The 16220-nt window shown below is 57.6% G+C and overlaps 1 protein-coding gene across 1 annotated transcript in view; it reads right to left on the bottom strand.

Annotated features, from left to right (window-relative positions):
- Window positions 1-8768: 8768 nt before the first annotated feature.
- RREB1 (ras responsive element binding protein 1) overlaps window positions 8769-16220 on the bottom strand; it is a 129177-nt gene continuing 121725 nt past the window's right edge. The window contains 3 exon segments of the mRNA XM_036870593.1: window positions 8769-9346; window positions 10649-10986; window positions 10988-11465. Coding sequence (XP_036726488.1) covers window positions 8976-9346; window positions 10649-10986; window positions 10988-11465 — 1187 coding nt within the window. The 3' untranslated portion in view covers window positions 8769-8975.

Genomic DNA, 16220 nt, shown 5'->3' with positions numbered 1-16220 from the left:
CCCACCCCGGGCCCCCCAGACCCCGGGGCAGCGGAGTCTGCGCCTCCCTCACCCTGGGGTTTCCTACCTGGCTCCGTAGGCCCCGGGCGCCCGCAGGTGATGCCTGAGCGAAGGAAGGAGGGACCCACCCACCACGTGCCTCCCGTGCCCGCCCCGCCGGCCCCGCCCCTCCTCGCCCGCCCCGCCCCCCTCCCCTCCCCTCCTCTCCTCGCCCGCCCCTCCCCTCCCCTCCCCTCCCCACCCGCCCCGCCGGCCCCGCCCCTCCTCGCCCGCCCCGCCCCTCCCCGCCCCCCTCCCCTCCCCTCCTCGCCCGCCCCTCCCCTCCCCTCCCCTCCCCACCCGCCCCGCCCTGCCCCGCCCCTCCCCGCCTCCAGCTTCCCTCCGGGGCTGCAGATCAGCGTGACATCGTTGGGAAGCTCACCTCCTGGAAGCCAATGCGCACGCTTTTCTGGCTCCTTTCTTTCTCCCCCAATTAAACAAAAACTTTTAAAAAACCATTGGTATAGGGGGGATGACGAGGTGGCGCACCAAGGACTTGGGGGGAGTGAAACTAGTCTGTCCCCTGCTGTGATGGCGGAGCCACGTCGTGGACGTCTGTCCAAACCCACAGGACATCCGCCACCGAGCGAGCCCTCGTGCCAACCGTGGTCTCCGGGGGACAGGGACAGGGACAGGGCCCGTGCAGGCTCAGGCGTTGTCGTAGACGCCCCCCGCCCCGGCGTGCCGGGGTGTGAGGATGGGGCCGCTGGGGACAGAGAGTAAATCCTTCCTCTCCGTTTTGCTGTGAACCTAAAACTAGTCTTAAGAGAAAAAAAAAAGACAATACATAACAGGAAAAACTGGCTCGGGTGCAGCTCAGTTTCAGTAAAGATGAGGTGCTTCCCTCCTTTCCTGTTCACGCCACGCCTCCACCCACCTCTGCCCACACCCCGCTGCCTCTGCTTCCACTCTCCTCGCCCACTGAGGCTGACGGACGGGCCCTCGTCCCTTCACTCAGGGTCACCATGGGGGCACCTTTAGCCCCACCTTCTCCGGCAGGATCCAAACCCTGGAGAGTCAGCACTTAACCTCAGGGGGCGTAGGGCTGGGCCCTGGTGCTGGTGAGCGGGGAGGGAAAGCAGGTGGGAATGATCTGGAAGATTCCAGAAGGACGTGGGCCAGGCCGCCGACCCTGCTGCTGCCTGGTAGGGCCCCGAGGCCCAGAGCTGGGAGGACGGCGTCCCGGGCGACAGGGCACAGGCCCCCCGGGGCAGAGCCCGGCTGTCACCAGGGGCGGGGCTGGGCTGTGGAGGACACGGCAGGACGGCAGGCAGCCCCCGGCCACTGCGACTGTGCAGAGCCCGGGGAGGAATAAGCGGGCGCTTGAGGCTGGGGGACATGACCCGCGGCCAGTCGGCTGACACACAGCCCTGGATTCTGGGCCCATGAGGAGGGGTGGGGGGTGCTTAGGCAGGCGTCGCTGTAGGGTAGCAGGTCTAGGCAGCACTGGGGAGGGGCGCCGGGCCGGGGCAGGGCCCCCTCCGGCGTCCTCACGATCCTGTCCGTGAGCTGGGTTCTGCCGGCGAAGGCGTTGGGACTTGGAGGACGCGCTGGGGCCAGTGCGCTGGCTCCGGGGCCACCTGCCTCGAGCCATCTCCCGCCGTCCCGGTGGCCGCCGGCTTCCCACCCTCCCCCGGAGACCGCGGCCCCTTGGTCCCGGGGGAGGCCTGGTCGGGACGCGGGGTGTGCGTACGGTCCGCACAGGGGCTGCGGTGAGGCCCCGGGCGCCTGGGCGCACCTACCCCCCGCCAGGGTCCCCGTGCCCGAGGGAGCCGATCTTAAACAGCAAACAAGCAACACCATGGGGGTGGGTAGGAGAGAGAGAGAGGGAAGGAGAAAGGCTTTCCCTGCGTTTCGAACAAGGGCCCCCCCGTTTTCGTTTTGCTCCGGGTCCCGCAATTGCCGGCCAGCTCTGGCGAAGGGACAAGCAGGTATCAGAAGACGGGGGCCCAGAGGTCCAGGAGGGAGACGCAGGCGGAGGCGCCTGCTCCCAGAACTCAGGGCTGAGGTCGGGCTCATGCAGCACTCACGCAGCTTCACTTCCTGGGCCGGGGCCCGGTTCCGGGGTGCGGTGGGGTCCCTGTGCTGCTACAGGTGGGTGGGTAGCTACACGGGCTGGAGAAGAGGGCAGGCGGGGTGTTGGAAGGAAGGTCCTGGCGCATGTCCTAGATTTCAGAGTTATTCCAGCCCAGACGACGGCCTCGGTGTTCCTGACGGCAGCTGGTGGCACAGCCGACCGGCAGGAGCCCGGGACTGTGTGTAATTTCTGGAACAGTGGTTTTCGAACCTTCCTGGGCTTCAGAATTCTCTGGGAATTTGCTAATTCCCTCCTGAGAAAAATTCCTGAATCAGTAAGTCCGGAATTTTTAACGAGCAACCCAGGAACTCTCTCTAGTGTGCGTGGGTTGTCCACACCGAGGAGCTGAAGGGCCTCCTGTCTTGGAGGTTCTGCCCCGGCAGACGCCTTGTGGAGCAGAGATGAGCCAGCCCTGCAGAGCCCTGCCACCCACGGAATCCTGCCCCTAAGTTCTGGTGTCACTTGCTTTGCAGCAGAGAAGCTGGAACAGTCAGGAAGGCACTGAGTAACCTTGGGAACACATGGGCAGCACCCACATGGCATCTGCTTCCACGTCTGAGAAGCAGGTGCTCCCAGTTTTCTGTAACTGCTGCTTCAGTGGACACCACACAGCACCACAGACCCCCACGGCACCCACCTTCCGTTTTAGCATTTTTCTGGTGGGCAATTTCATCCTAACAAGGCCACCCATTAGCCAGCTGACCTGGGCAAGTCATTTCACCCTCGTCTCTGCTCCAAGGCGATAAGGATTTTTTTTCCTTCCCAGTTCACTGGACGTGGGTGAAGATGAGAGACAAAACCCACGGGAAAACAAGTTGCAACGTGCAACGTGCTATATAAACATGTCCGAGAGTGAGGAAGGAATGGAAGTCGGGCCCAACTAAAACAGCAGTATTCAATAAATAAAAACAGCGTTGAGAGGCAAGATGACCGCTTTAACTTTTTTCTCCATATTTTCCTGCAGCTCCCAAATTTTCCAAACTTTTACTTAAAAGAGCTGCCCCCGTCCCTGGAAGAAGGCGGGCTGGGGAGCGGCTGCAGCCTCGCCGGCCTCCCTGACTCTTGCGGGCGAGGTGGAGGCTGCCAGCCGCCGGGCACGTACCTCCCTCCCTCCTTGGGCTGTGGCTTCCTTCCCCGAAAAGCAAAACGGGAAAGGAGTGCCCGCTGGTTTCTTATTTAGGACACTGATTTGGCAACCGAGAATTGGAGGGGCCTGTTTTGTCATTGTTAAAGAGTAACCTTCAATTTCAAGTTTAAAATAAACCCGGTCCTCTCCCCGGGTCCCAGCCTCCCCGGGAGCTGGTGGTGGAAAGGGGGCCCAGGCGGCCTGGCACCCGGGCGGGGAGCTGGTGGCGGGGCAGTGCGCCGGAGGGCCCTTCTCGCTCCTCGGCCGCTTCCAGGAGCCTTTGGAATCTGAGAGTCGGGCACCAATGCAGAAACTCAAGCAAGATTTCTGGGTGGCTTGTGCTCAGGCTGTGGCTGGAGCAGCGCCTGGTGGGAGGAGACGCCAGAAGGGCCCAGAATCCACACAGTCCAACACCCGGCCTGGGCTCCGCCTCCCTCCCGCTGAGACGGGGACCAGACCCTCACACCCTCCCACGCAGGTGTCGGCTCAGCAGGTCTGCGAGAGTGACTTTCTTAGTGCTGGATGTCCTGAGACCCGTCAGGTCACTGTGCCCGCCCCCTCGTGGCTCCTCTTCCCTTGGACTTGCCTTGATTCCGTATCTTCCTGGTCTAGTCCGTTTGTCTCCCACTGTTACAACTTTCGTTCCGCAGGGAAAGGAGTCTTCTGTCTTTTTCCTCACTGTGTTCTCCACGCTGAGGACAGTGCCAGGTGCACAGCAGCGGCCCAGGCTACACCTTGTTGAATAAAGGCACCCGTCGGGTAACTGGATCCTGGGGAAGAAACAAGCAAAACACCCCCAAAGCTCCATCCAGTTCAAGGCCTTATCCATGTTTTGACAGCTACAAAAGTAAAACTGATTTTTAAACATAAACTCCTTTCATTTCCCCATCTTGTAATAGGGATGGTAAATCGCGAAGGGGGTTTCTAACGGGAGCAAGCAGAAGGTGAGGCAGGGCCTCGGGGGAGATGGCCCTTGGTTCTCTGGGGTCACCTGTGCTTGACTGGGATTCTTTGAAGAGACAACAGAAGGGAAAACCCAAGCCCACGTGTTTACCTAATAAACGCATCACTCTTGGGACTTCCCTGGCGGTCCAGCGGTTAAGACGTCGCCTTCCACTGCAGGGGGTGCAGGTTCGATCCCTGGTCGGGGAGCTAAGATCCCACATGCCTCATGGCCAAAAAGACCAAAACCTAAAACAGAAGCAATATTGTAACAAATTCAATAAAGACTTTAAAAATCGTCCACATCAAAAAAAATCTTAAAAAACAACAAAAAAGGAAAACCCGCCCCACCCCCGCCCATCATTCTTGACGCTAAGGCTCCTCATGTAACTCGCCATCAGAGCCAAAATATAAACTCTGCCAGGAACGCGCACTCTGCATGTGCCCACGGCCTCCCTCTTCCAGGACAGCTGCCTGGGCGAGCGGGCGCCGGCCAGCCTGAGCGTCCTCCCCGTCTGCCCGGGGCCGGCAGCACGGGAGACTCAGGCCGGGGCGGAGGTGGGCGCCTGGGGGTGAGGTGGCCTGGGAGGAAGGGCCCGCAGCTCATCCCCAGGGGCAGGGGGCCCCAGATGGCTGACAGCCCCAAGCACGGGAGGTGACAGGGCAGATGAACTTCCTCTCCTCTTCCTAAGTAACAGGCTTATTACTCTTTCGATAAATTCCATCTTTCACCTCCTATATGCTTCTTCCAGCATCACCCAGACCCCCAGGGGTTGTACCCAACACACGCAGACATCGGTGGGCGGAGGGGCATTTCCCTGGGGTCTGCACCCTGCGTCTTTTGCGTCCTATTCCACAGGGGCCGCCCCTTTGCCCTTCACACTGACCACGCGCATTCCCAGTTCCCAGCCAGGGACGACCCCGTTCCTGGGGAGGGGCTGTTAAGTGCGGCTCCTCGGTGGCCAGCGGCAACCCCGCGCCCACGAGGGCTTGTCTCCTGGGAGCTGCTTGTTTATGTTACAACCATTCCTGAGTTATTTGGTTGTTTTATTAACACCGGTCAGGACCCCTCACCGGACCTCACCAAAGCCAGTCTGTCTCCTGGAGCTGGTGTGTGTATGGGGGGCCTGGAGGCCTTAAGGGCCAGAGCAATCAACTCTTGTCCTGCAGGCCCTGGCGCTCAGAACTGTTAACAGGGTCAACTCGCTGGAAGCATTTTCTGCAATCAGCTCCCCTGAACCCAGCTTCCTCCAGGGCTGCTTTGAGATCCACCCCCAGCTTAGAGGATTCGGGACTTCGCCCTTTTGCTGCTTTACGATGGCAGATCCCCCAAACATGGGTTCTGACCTGCTCTGTCCCCCAGCCCTGGGGTCACCATCCTGTCCAGGCCACTCCCCTGTCCAGACTAACTCAGGACTCCTCTGAGTTACAGCAGTTCTCCGCCCCGGGGACAACTCAATCTCATGTAACCAGGTTGGAGGAGGAGGAAAGACAAAGTGGACCCCGGGAGCCGCTGGCCAGAAACACAGCCCCTGGCGTCAGTGGTCGTGAGCAAGGACCGAGCTGCTGCTGCTGCGGCCCCGGAAGAGACCACCCTGGGCGAGCCAAGATGAGGGCACGAGGCAGCTTTTGAGAGATGCCACCTTGGTGACGGCTCTCACGGGTGCCACGCTGGCGGCGAGCAGGCCTGAGGTTCCCCCCCCCCCCCCGATGGCCATGGACACCAATGACCCGTCCCCAGCAGGCTGCGGCCTGGGGGTGGGACAAGCTGACAGGATCACAGCAAATCAGAGGACGGGTGACCGGCAACCTGCCGTTTTTAAAATATAACATTTATTGCTTAGATGGTTTGATACAGAACAGCTTTTCTTCTCATTCTGAATTTGGAAGTACTATACAACTGAATACAAAGAGGAGCGAAAAGTACCAAAACCAAATTTGTGATTCTCTGTTCATGTGGCATAAACCAGTTTTGTACATAACATGTAGCAGCAGTTTTTAAGTTCCCTTTAGAAAAATATGAATTCTACACATTTATTATTGTTTCCTGTTTAATGCATGGGCTGAAATCACTAGGATCAACTTCCTTCTGGAGGAAAGAGAGGAACAGAGGGTGGAAAGAACGGTGAAACTTCCTGAAACCGGCATCCGACTGTCACATAGCTTCCCCAGGGCTGGTGGAAAAAACAGCCCTTTGGGTTTTTTGTTTTGTTTTCACAGCCGGGAGTTTCATGTAGTGATTGAATCTCAGCATCGTGTCCATAAATCAAAGAGAAAAACAAAAGAGAGAAACTTGCACCTCAAAAACTTTTCAGAAGATCCATATATATATATTTTTTGTAAAAGCCCTGAGAGAAGGAGAAAGAGAATCAAACAAAATGTATAGAAACAAATTAGCTGGACATGCAAACTAAGCTATGATTCACCCAGAGTTTAAACAAATCACAAATTTCACAGTTTAATATTGGGGGAGGGGACAGAACAACAAACAAATGATACATCTCTCAACCTCACTAGTAAAATGTGGCAAGACCTTATCGACTACGAGGGTGCAGACAAGGCTAAATAAAGCTTTCAGTCGATCGTGATCACCGCGAGCCGCAGCCCCGGCTGTGCTGCCGGCCCGGCTCCTGCTCCGTCTCACCCCAGCGTAGAGCTAAGTCGTGGCTGCTCCCCACAGCGTTCCGAGTTTGAGTGTGGAGAGCTGCGAAGAACAACAAAACACAAGCAACCCCAAATAGTAACAACAACAAAAATAACAACAACAATCGTCGTAAGAAATTAAGGGATGAATGAACTGGTTTTTAACTAAGCACACCACGCTTGGTAGGAAGTGATACTGGGTGGGGGAATCATTGGTTCTGATTCGTGCTCACGGAGAGTGAAGAAAACCTCCTTTTGAAACTGGTTCACACATCCCTAATACAGTTAAAAGTCATATATACCTCAACCTTTTTCCTTTCACATGCAAAGAGATCACTTTTTCATCATGTCAAGAACACACAGCTTCCTTTGAAGCCCGGGTGGTTGGCTTTTGGCTACCAGGAGTTGGTGAGGAAGTGGAGAGGAAGGGGGTCCCTGTGGTGGACACAGGCGTAAGGGCAGAGGAGCCCCGGGGGCCAGAAAGGGCGAGGGTCCCGGGAGGGTGGCACGGGAGGCCTGAGGCACTGAGGCTGGGGCGTCCCAGGCGTCTGGCGGGAGGACAGGATGCTGAGCACAGCCCAAGTACAGTAGGATCTGTTTCTTTTCACTGCTGGCAGCTACAGTAAGGGGGTCTATTGCCTGCAAACGATGCTCACGCAAGAAAATCCCGCCTCTGTGCACCCAGGGGTCCAGGCGATTCAGAAACTAGACACAACATGTTTATCTTCGAGCACCAACCCCAAATCACAGGAAGGTAAACATACACCTATTTTTCCTCTTCAATCTCGCATGTGCAGTTTTATTACCAGTAGTAGTATTTCATCGCTCTGCAAAGGACAGGAGCACAGGCGGGTGACGCTTGGGCTGGGTTTGGCAGGAAGACCGCGAGTGACAGGTCTTGCTGCCTGGCTTTCCCGGAAGCCCAGGCACGCACCTCGCCTCCTCTCCCCTCCCCGGCTGCCCCTCGGCCCCGCGGGCGGGCGGGAGGACCACACGGCCCCTGCTGGGTTCTGCAGTCACGGAAGAAAGGCTTGTCTAAGTACAGTAGAAGAGCCACCGCCCGGGGAGCCAAGGACAGCCGCGGGCAGACGCTCACACGGGGACCTGGGGGCGGCCCAGGTCTCCCAGGACAAATATTGCCCATTTGTTTCTGCTGACTGCAGAGACCAGCAAACTGATGAACTACAAATAATAATAATAATAATAATAATATTATTAATACATATACCGAAAGGGGGGGGGGGGAAATCAGATACATGACACCTATGCATGTTTTCCATCAGTTCAGTTGCCAGGGGAACTCTTCTCTGTCTTGAAACTTGAACAGTAATGGCATATCTAACGCTGAGAGTGTGGAAACATGTACGAGGTCGAAGCTAGAATCTTTCCTGGTTTTGGCTTGAACCAAACTGGAAACCTTCATCAACCACATCCTGCAATATATCGAGGACCAAATTACAGCTCCACCATGTAGCAAACAGAAAAAAAAAAAAAAAAAAAATCTAGTTGAGAAATGAGCATCTTCTCCACATTTCCTCTGGGAATTTACATGAAATTCACATCGCTTTCTTCCAGTTATTGGCCGTGGGTATCCAAGGGCATGTTTTTTTTTTTTTTCCTTCTGTTTCCAGCTCACAGAACAAACGTTACTATCACAGAATTGCAAAAACAAGTTAACACACACCAAAACAGAAGGTAACGTTAATGCTTAAATGAAAAGGTCCTCTCCAAATAATTCATTAAAATATTTGCTTTGTTTTTAAAAAGTCATTTTGGGAAAACACAACACCCAGACGACACCAAAGGGCTGGTAAGTAGTTAAGGCACTCGAGTCGCACGTGCTGCATCTCCGCATGGGTCTGTAAGGCTATGGCACTGAGCGAGGCGCCCGCCTCTCTCTCCACCCCCCTCCCCCTCCCTCCCCCACCCCGAGAGCTGAAGGGCACTGAGGAAACCTGGGGAAATATAGACTCAGGACATTTTGCTCTGCTGGCTTTCGTCTGTGTGCTGGGGGGGCAGGACGGGCTGTCATTCCAGGCCAGGAGCGAGGCGCTGTCGGCAGCGGCCAGGAGGGGGTGGGCGGGCCTCCTGCCGGGCAGCTCCAGCAGGGTCCTGCACGAGGGCCGCCGGGGGCTCTCCCGCTCGGGGTCACCCGGGGACGCCGGCTCTGGGGGCTGCCCGCGGCAGCGGCCCTGGGGGCACCCCTGCTGGCCTCAGCCTGGCTGGCACCCGCCGTCCGGCCGGCCGTCCTTGGGGGCCAGACCTCTCCTTCCGGCTGCGGGCGCCGGCCACGTGGCTGCCGGCGGGCAGGCCCGGCTCCGCCTCGCCCTCCGACGCGGGGTTGTTGCCGCTGTGGGCGGACTCGCTCCCGCTGTCCTCCTCGCCCCGCTCCTCCTTGTCGCTGTCCTTGCCGGGGTGCCGGGGCTGCCGGGCCTTCTGGTGGACCCGCTGGTGGCGCACCAGGCTGTGCTTCAAGGTGAAGGTTCGCTCGCAGGTCTGGCATTTGTACGGCCTCTCTCCTGGGGGACGGAGAGAGATTCACGGCTGTCAGCAAGGCCACCGGCACCCACCTCCCTGCGCCGCATGAGAGCAAGCGAAGGCCCCAGGGGAAGGGCGGCGAGGCCCGCGCCGGGCCTCCCTCCCGCTCACAGGAAACCTTATCTGTCCGAACTGGCAAAATGGGGAAGGAGGAGAGTGGAGGCCCACACAGCCCTGTCTCCTCGTCCTTCAGCCCAGGCTTCGCACACCCGATCCAGGAACCAGAGTCCCAGAAGCGGAACCTCAGGGACAACCAGACCGGCCTGAAAGAACCCCGTGGAAGGACAGCAGCGGCGTCCTTCCCGGGTCGGGCACCGTCGCCAGGGACCCTGCAGGGCGGGCACCTCCCTAGTCAAAGCTGCAGATTATGCTGTGCTCTGACTCAGAGCAGCTGGGGCTTCCCCTCTCGCTTGCAAACACGGAGCTGAGAGCAGCTGAGAGCACCACCTGCCAGTAGCCCGAGAATCTCTCTCTGCTGGGAGCCAAGCTCCGGTGCCCTCAAGTCCCAGCACAGGGCCGTGGGTATGTGTGGGGGGCACGTGTGCACCTTGGCCGCTGGGAGGAGAGGGGAGCTGAAACCAAGACACAGGGGAGCTTTCTGTTGGCGGGAGAAGAATCACTTGTATCTTCCGGCTTCACGAGGACATCCAGGCGGCCTTTCTACCAGAACAGCAGCCCCTGCTTTGGGGCTTGCAGCCTCAAGCCCAGAGGCGGTGGGTTCCAGGAGGAGCAAGGACGTGCCCAGGAAGCAGCCGGGTGACCGCCCCGTTCAGCCCCATCAGCCCCGCTGCTGCGAAGCCAAGAACAGACAAGGGTCTCGCTGCACGGCCCACCTAACACCTGCTGGCTGGCGACGAATCCCGGGTGCCTCCCCACACAGGCCCCGGGCCGCCAGCCCCAAGGAGCCCGGCCGCAGCGCCTGCTCCGCCGGCCCCCCCCCCAGCCCCCCCCCCCGCCCCCGGGCCAAACCCACATTCTTCTAGATGCTGCTACCAGACAGGGCAGCCATCATCCCCATTCTAGAGACAGGACGACGGAGGCTCAGAGGCCTAAGAGGCCGATCAAAACGCGCTGGCCAACACCCCTCCGCCGTCCACTGCTCCAGCGCGTGCCCTCCAGTGCTAAGAGCTGGACAAGCCCTTACAATTCCTAGCTCACCCGGACTCTCTCCCCGCTCGGCAAGGGCGTCCTGCTGCCCACGGCGGCTGGAGGACGGGAACCCGGCTGGCTCGCCGCCCCCTCACCCCCCGCCAGCAGCCCTCCCTCCGCCCCTGCCGCCTCACCTGTGTGCGACCTCATGTGCCGCGTCAGGTCCTGCAGGGACCAGAACCTCTTGCTGCACACGCTGCACACCTTCTTCCTCTTGTCCGCCTTGCTGGACGCACTCCTGGGGGAGGCTGTCTTTGGCTTCCTGTCGTCCTCACTCTTCTCCGAGGGCTTCTGCTCGGCCAGGCCCTCCCCATCCCCGTCCGAGGGGCCCTCGGCCTCCTCGCTCTGCTTCTCCGCGGGGGCTTCGGACACGGCCTCCGCCTGGGCGGGGGGCTCGGCGGCCGGGGGCTCGGCGGGCCTCGGAGGCAGCTCGGGGGCAGTGGGCGGTGGCCCTTCGGGCTCCCGGGGGGGCCGCGCTCTTGTCCCCGGGCTCCTCGCGGCCGTGGGCCTTGCGGTGGCGGTTGAGGGTCCCGAGGAACTTGAAGCTCTTGCCGCAGACGTGGCAGGCGTGGCGGGGCGTGCGGTGTCCTGCGCAGCCGGGGTCCCCGCCGCCCCCCGCGCCGGCCTCGCCCTCGGCCAGCTTGAAGCCCATCAGCTTGCTGGCGAGGTTGAGGTCCAGGCTCTTGTTGCTGGCCGTGTCCTCCTCGGGGCTGTCTGCGTCCTCATCCCACTCCTCCTCCGCGCGCTCGTCCTCGGGCTCCGCGTCCTCCTCGGCGCCCCTCTCCTCCCCGGCCAGCGGCGTGGCTGCCGCCGGCTTCGCCTCCTCCGCCGGCGACTCGTCCGGGACCGGGCTGGGCTCGGCTGCTCCTTCCGGTGTCGGCGGCTCCCTCTCCCGGGAGGTGAGGTCCAGCACTTCGCCTCCCGCCGATGCCTCAGCGTCCGACTGGCTGTCTGCGGAGCAAGCACGGGGCAGGCTGAGACCCGGGCCACCAGACACGCCCCTTCCGAGGGCTCGCTCGTGACCCACCCCCCGGGGGCCTGTCTCCCAACCCCTGCCAGGACCTCTCTCACCCAAATCCCCCTCACCCCTTATGTCCCTCAAGGGCCAAGACGAATCTGGGGTTAATTTTAAAAAGGCAGAAGGAGCAGCCGCACATGGGCGCATGGCTGGGGTCACAGGGTCGCTGCGCCTGCAGCTCCCGGCCTCCCTTCACCCCCCATGCCGAGCCAGCCCCCTCCACGGGCACACAAAGGGATGCTCGGGGCCCCCAGGGGCAGCCAGACAGAGCGACGGCGAGAGAGGACAGCTGGCACATTCCAGAGACTCGCAGCACGAGGGAGGTTGAGGAAGCTGAGCCGTAGAAGTTATTTTCCAGTGCAAAGAGGTTGTATACACATGCAGCCTACACAGGACCACCCCCCAAACACGGTATCTGGGAGCACCTCACAGGAAGTGGCCCAAAGCAAGTATTCTGTGTATGTGGCACTCATGCTCCTGCCTGACGGCTGGTTTCCAGGAGAGGTCCCAGGCAACAGGAGACGCATGCACATCTGTATGCACACCTGCAGGCCCCCCCTGGCAGCTGTCAGGACCCCGTGTAGGGAGCGGAAACATTCCCTGTCTCTCAAGGGGTTCCTACCTGCCCAGTCTCCACAGCAAAACCAGATGTGGACAGGCCACCAGTTTCTATCAGCCTTCTTAAGGGCTGGCCTGGTGGTAACAGTATCGACACCAAAGAGATGACGGTATTTATCAAAAGCACCATCTCCTCTCTATTCTGGTTGAACAAGGTCTGAGCCAGTATTTTATTATGTGCTCTGACAGTGAAGCTAAAGCTTGCTGAGCCTGACTAGTAACTACAGATGCAATGGCCAACGGACTACTGTGGCATCAGGCTGATAAAATTCGTTATTTCATGGCGCATACGTGACATGCACCTCCCTCATCATGCCAGGTCTCCGATCACAAGGTCACACATCTAACCTGAAGCCTCACCTGAAGCCTCACCTGATGAGAGCAGACCACCGCCACACCGACCCAGGCCCGTGGCTCTGAGTCACAGGCTCCACGACTCGCCACCAATGCAGCCCTGGGCTGGGGGCGAAGGAGCTGCACCAGCCCTGCCATGGCCACACTGCCTGGGGCTCTTGGCTCACTTACAGCAGTCTACGCGGCTCTCCCACTTTACTTCTTTTCACTGGTTTTATTCTGACTACTTTTTGGCAACCACTGTTTGAGTATCTTAAAAGGTTTCAGAAGGAAACAAGTAATTGTGGGGTGAATATAAAATTTCTGAATGAAATTCTGACAATTTAAATGATTTCTGACAATTATCCAAAAGATGAAAGAAGATGACCCCTGAGACATGCACACCAACATCGAGGCCATATTCCAGGGGAAAAACCAGCTGCTCATTTTCTTGAATCACGCAAATGGAGAGCACCTATTAAATGGCTTTTGGTAGAAACTCCACAATAAAAAAAAATACAGAATGCTTGGTTTCCTATTTGTTGGTTCCGTGGGTAGTTACATTAAAGCCAAAAAAAAAGAAAAAAACAAAAAAACAAAAACGCGAGGGGAGGGTTGATCTCTGGTTACTCCCTATTTGTCCCAGTATATTCTAGGCTGTTTCACTTAATTATTAATTTTTTTCCACCAAAGAACATGGATTATTTAAAATTTCAACTGTAGTAGGATATATTTAAGATGATAAACTTTGGGGGAAAAATTCACAGTGAATTCTGAAATCAAACCCAAGTAAAAATACTACGATAATACACTAAGATCAGATCGTTCTGACTCCTGGGCCCTCCCTAAGTGTGGATAACGGAGAGCTCACCCTAAAGGCAATGGGAGGCCAACTCACTTCCTCCGAGGAGTGGAGAGGGCTTGCTGCGTTCTACCCAACGTCCACTAGGGGGCGTGTTTTAGCAGGGCAGCCGGTGCCCTTCAAGTTCCCAGCAGCACCAAGGGCTCTTCTCAGCAATTCTTGGGAACAATGCACTTAGCCCCCTCTGTCTCGTGAACAACCGCCTTACAGCGCCAGGTCCTATCTTGACCTCGTCCTCCGCAGCCGCTCACCCTTCCAAGCGCAGGTGGCAGAGCTGATGACTTCTGTAAGCAATGCGGCTTTAAAAATGTGTTGATTTGGGGACTTCCCTGGCAGTCCAGTGGTTAGGACTCTGCGCTTCCACTGCAGGGGGCCTGGGTTCGATCCCTGGTCGGGGAACTAAGATCCCGCAAGCTGTGAGGTGCAGCCAAAAAAAAGAAAAAAAAAGAGAAGAAAAGAAAAGAAAAGAGAAGAAAAAGGGGAGGGGGGAGGTGGGGAGGGGGGAGGGGGGAGGGGGGGGGGAGGTGTGGAGGGGGGAGGGGGAGGCAGGGGAAGAAAAATGTGTTTTTTTTCTGTCCCTGTCAGCCAGTCCCTCATTCGTGATGCTAATCTAAAAAAACTGCTAGAGGAAGCAGACAGAATCTGAAGGCACCGGTAGGTAAGAAGCCCAAAGCTCCTCCGATGCGACGCGGAGTGTGGAGACTTCTACGTTAGCGCGACAATCAAGTATCTACTGCTTCCTAGAAATTTCGCGTCACCCAACTGAGGTGACAATGTACTGACCTCAACGCCTACCTGGCTGGGCAGGGGCACAGCCTCCACTTTATCTAGACCAGCACTCCCCGTGGTGCAGTCCATGCCCGTACGTGGCCTTCTGGGCCGGCAAGGGGGCCACCACTGAGGGACAGTCTTCAAGTGTCCACGCTGGGGAATTAATTCCCTGGCGCTCCAGTGGTTGGGACTCGGCGCTTTGACTGCTCTGGGCCCGGGTTCAATCCCTGGTTGGGGAAGTAAGATCCCAAAAGCCGTGCGGCGAGGCCAAAAAAAAAAGTCCATGTTTACACTGATTTGAAAAGTCACATGCAGGTGCCCACAAGTAGGAAGGCTCCTACAGGCATCATCTGAGGAGGAACCAGGAGCGTCCCCTGAGGGCAAAGTGGGCCAGGGCACCTCTGCCCACCAGAAAGTGAACCACAGTTTCAGCCTAGCTTTGAACTATCAATATGTCCCTTTCAGCTAAAACTGCCCCCGTCGGAGCATCTTCAGCATGCCTTTGGGGGAAAATCTAGGGCGCATTTTTGTGAGACCTTATGTGATCGAAAAAGTCAGACCTATGTTGCAAAACATGTCCTGGGATTTTAAGAAAATGCAACCTAGGCATATAAACCTAGAAATCCCTCGAGAACTGCCTTGGTCATTTCCTGCCTTTGTGTTTTTACGGTCTTTCTCCAAAGCCTCACTTTTAACTTTATGGGAGGGAGCCGGAAAGAAACCTTCACTCCCTCCATGATGCTCACCTGGTTTAAAAAAATTCCCCTTGAAATCACTGAAATCCACCTCCCTGACCCTCCTTCTCCCCATCTTACCTCTCAGCCCTCTTTCTCACCACGGATTGTGACCACAATTAAACCAAACCCATATTTTTCTCTTTGCTGGTTTCACGTTACAACTCTCACTGAACTTTCTTTTTCCAGAGGCTTTGTCCCTTAAAGGAAACCTACACAGCCTCTGGGCAGGGTTGGGGCAAGGAGGGCGCTGATGGGACTTGGAAAAACAAAACTCATAACTGCAATTTAAAAAATAAATTCACCCACCATGAAGATGTGGGCCGCACCGAAGCTAAGACATAAGTTCCGATCAGCTTTGCGCCTGCAGGAGCCCTGGCTTTGGTGTTCCTTGATCATACAGATCAAGATGCTGAACCCAAAGTATGCATCCAGCACGTGGCTGTTACAGTTTAAGACCTGTCTGCCAGCGTGGGAAACCAAGGGCTCCCCGCGGCCACCTCGACTGTCAGCTGCTTTCCCTCCTTTGGGACCGCGACGGGCTGTGAGAAAATGGGCTGGGTAGAACGTGGTGTGGCAGCTGACACTCAAACACTGAGAGGGGTCATCCCAGTGAAGGTGTGCTCTGCCAGCCTCGCTGCCAGTTTCCTGGGGTTGGACAGCAGATCACCCAGCAACCTCGGGCTCGAGGGCACCCGAGTCACGGCAAGATTCTGTGGGACCTGTGCGTTTCTCTACTCACAGATCCTGGCAAGCCACGTGGACCTGGACGCTGGAGGCAGGGTGGCAAACCGGCCTATACTTTTATACCCTGAGAGGGTCTGGGCGCACCGCGACCGAGGGCCTGGCTGCTCGAGGGCTTGTTTCACTGGGCTCGGTGGGAGGTGTGGGGAAAGAGTGCAGGGCTCGGCACCAGCCCCTCTTCCTGGAGAGGCTGCCCGTTCACCGCGCCCCTCTCCCCCGTACCTGGGACAAGGACGAGGGGGCCGGGGCTGGAGCTGGGGCTGGAGCCCGACCCTGCAGTCCACACTCACTCACAGACAACACAGCCCCCAACCCACCCAAGTCTGCGGGAGAGAGGCCCGGACACAGTCACAACCCTAGAAAAGCACATTTGCGGGGAATCTCCTCGGATTCAGAAAAGGGGGAAACGTCAAGCTTTCAAGATTTGCCAGACTGAACCCATACCTGCAATAGTTATTCAGCACTGGCCAACCAGCCCTGTGTCTGAGTAACCTGCAGCAGCCGATGTTCTGTTTTGTTTTGGGGGGCGAGGGACACAAAACCCCAGCAGTTGGAGATAATGGAATATATTGAATAGAGGACACGAGTAAATACAGAAGCTGTAAGGAAAAAAAAGGTGGCAGGAG

Source organism: Balaenoptera musculus, chromosome 11 (assembly GCF_009873245.2).
Source record: "Balaenoptera musculus isolate JJ_BM4_2016_0621 chromosome 11, mBalMus1.pri.v3, whole genome shotgun sequence".
NCBI lineage: Eukaryota > Metazoa > Chordata > Mammalia > Artiodactyla > Balaenopteridae > Balaenoptera > Balaenoptera musculus.
Note: the sequence above shows the minus strand (reverse complement) of the source record. Positions and strands in the feature narration are given on the sequence as shown.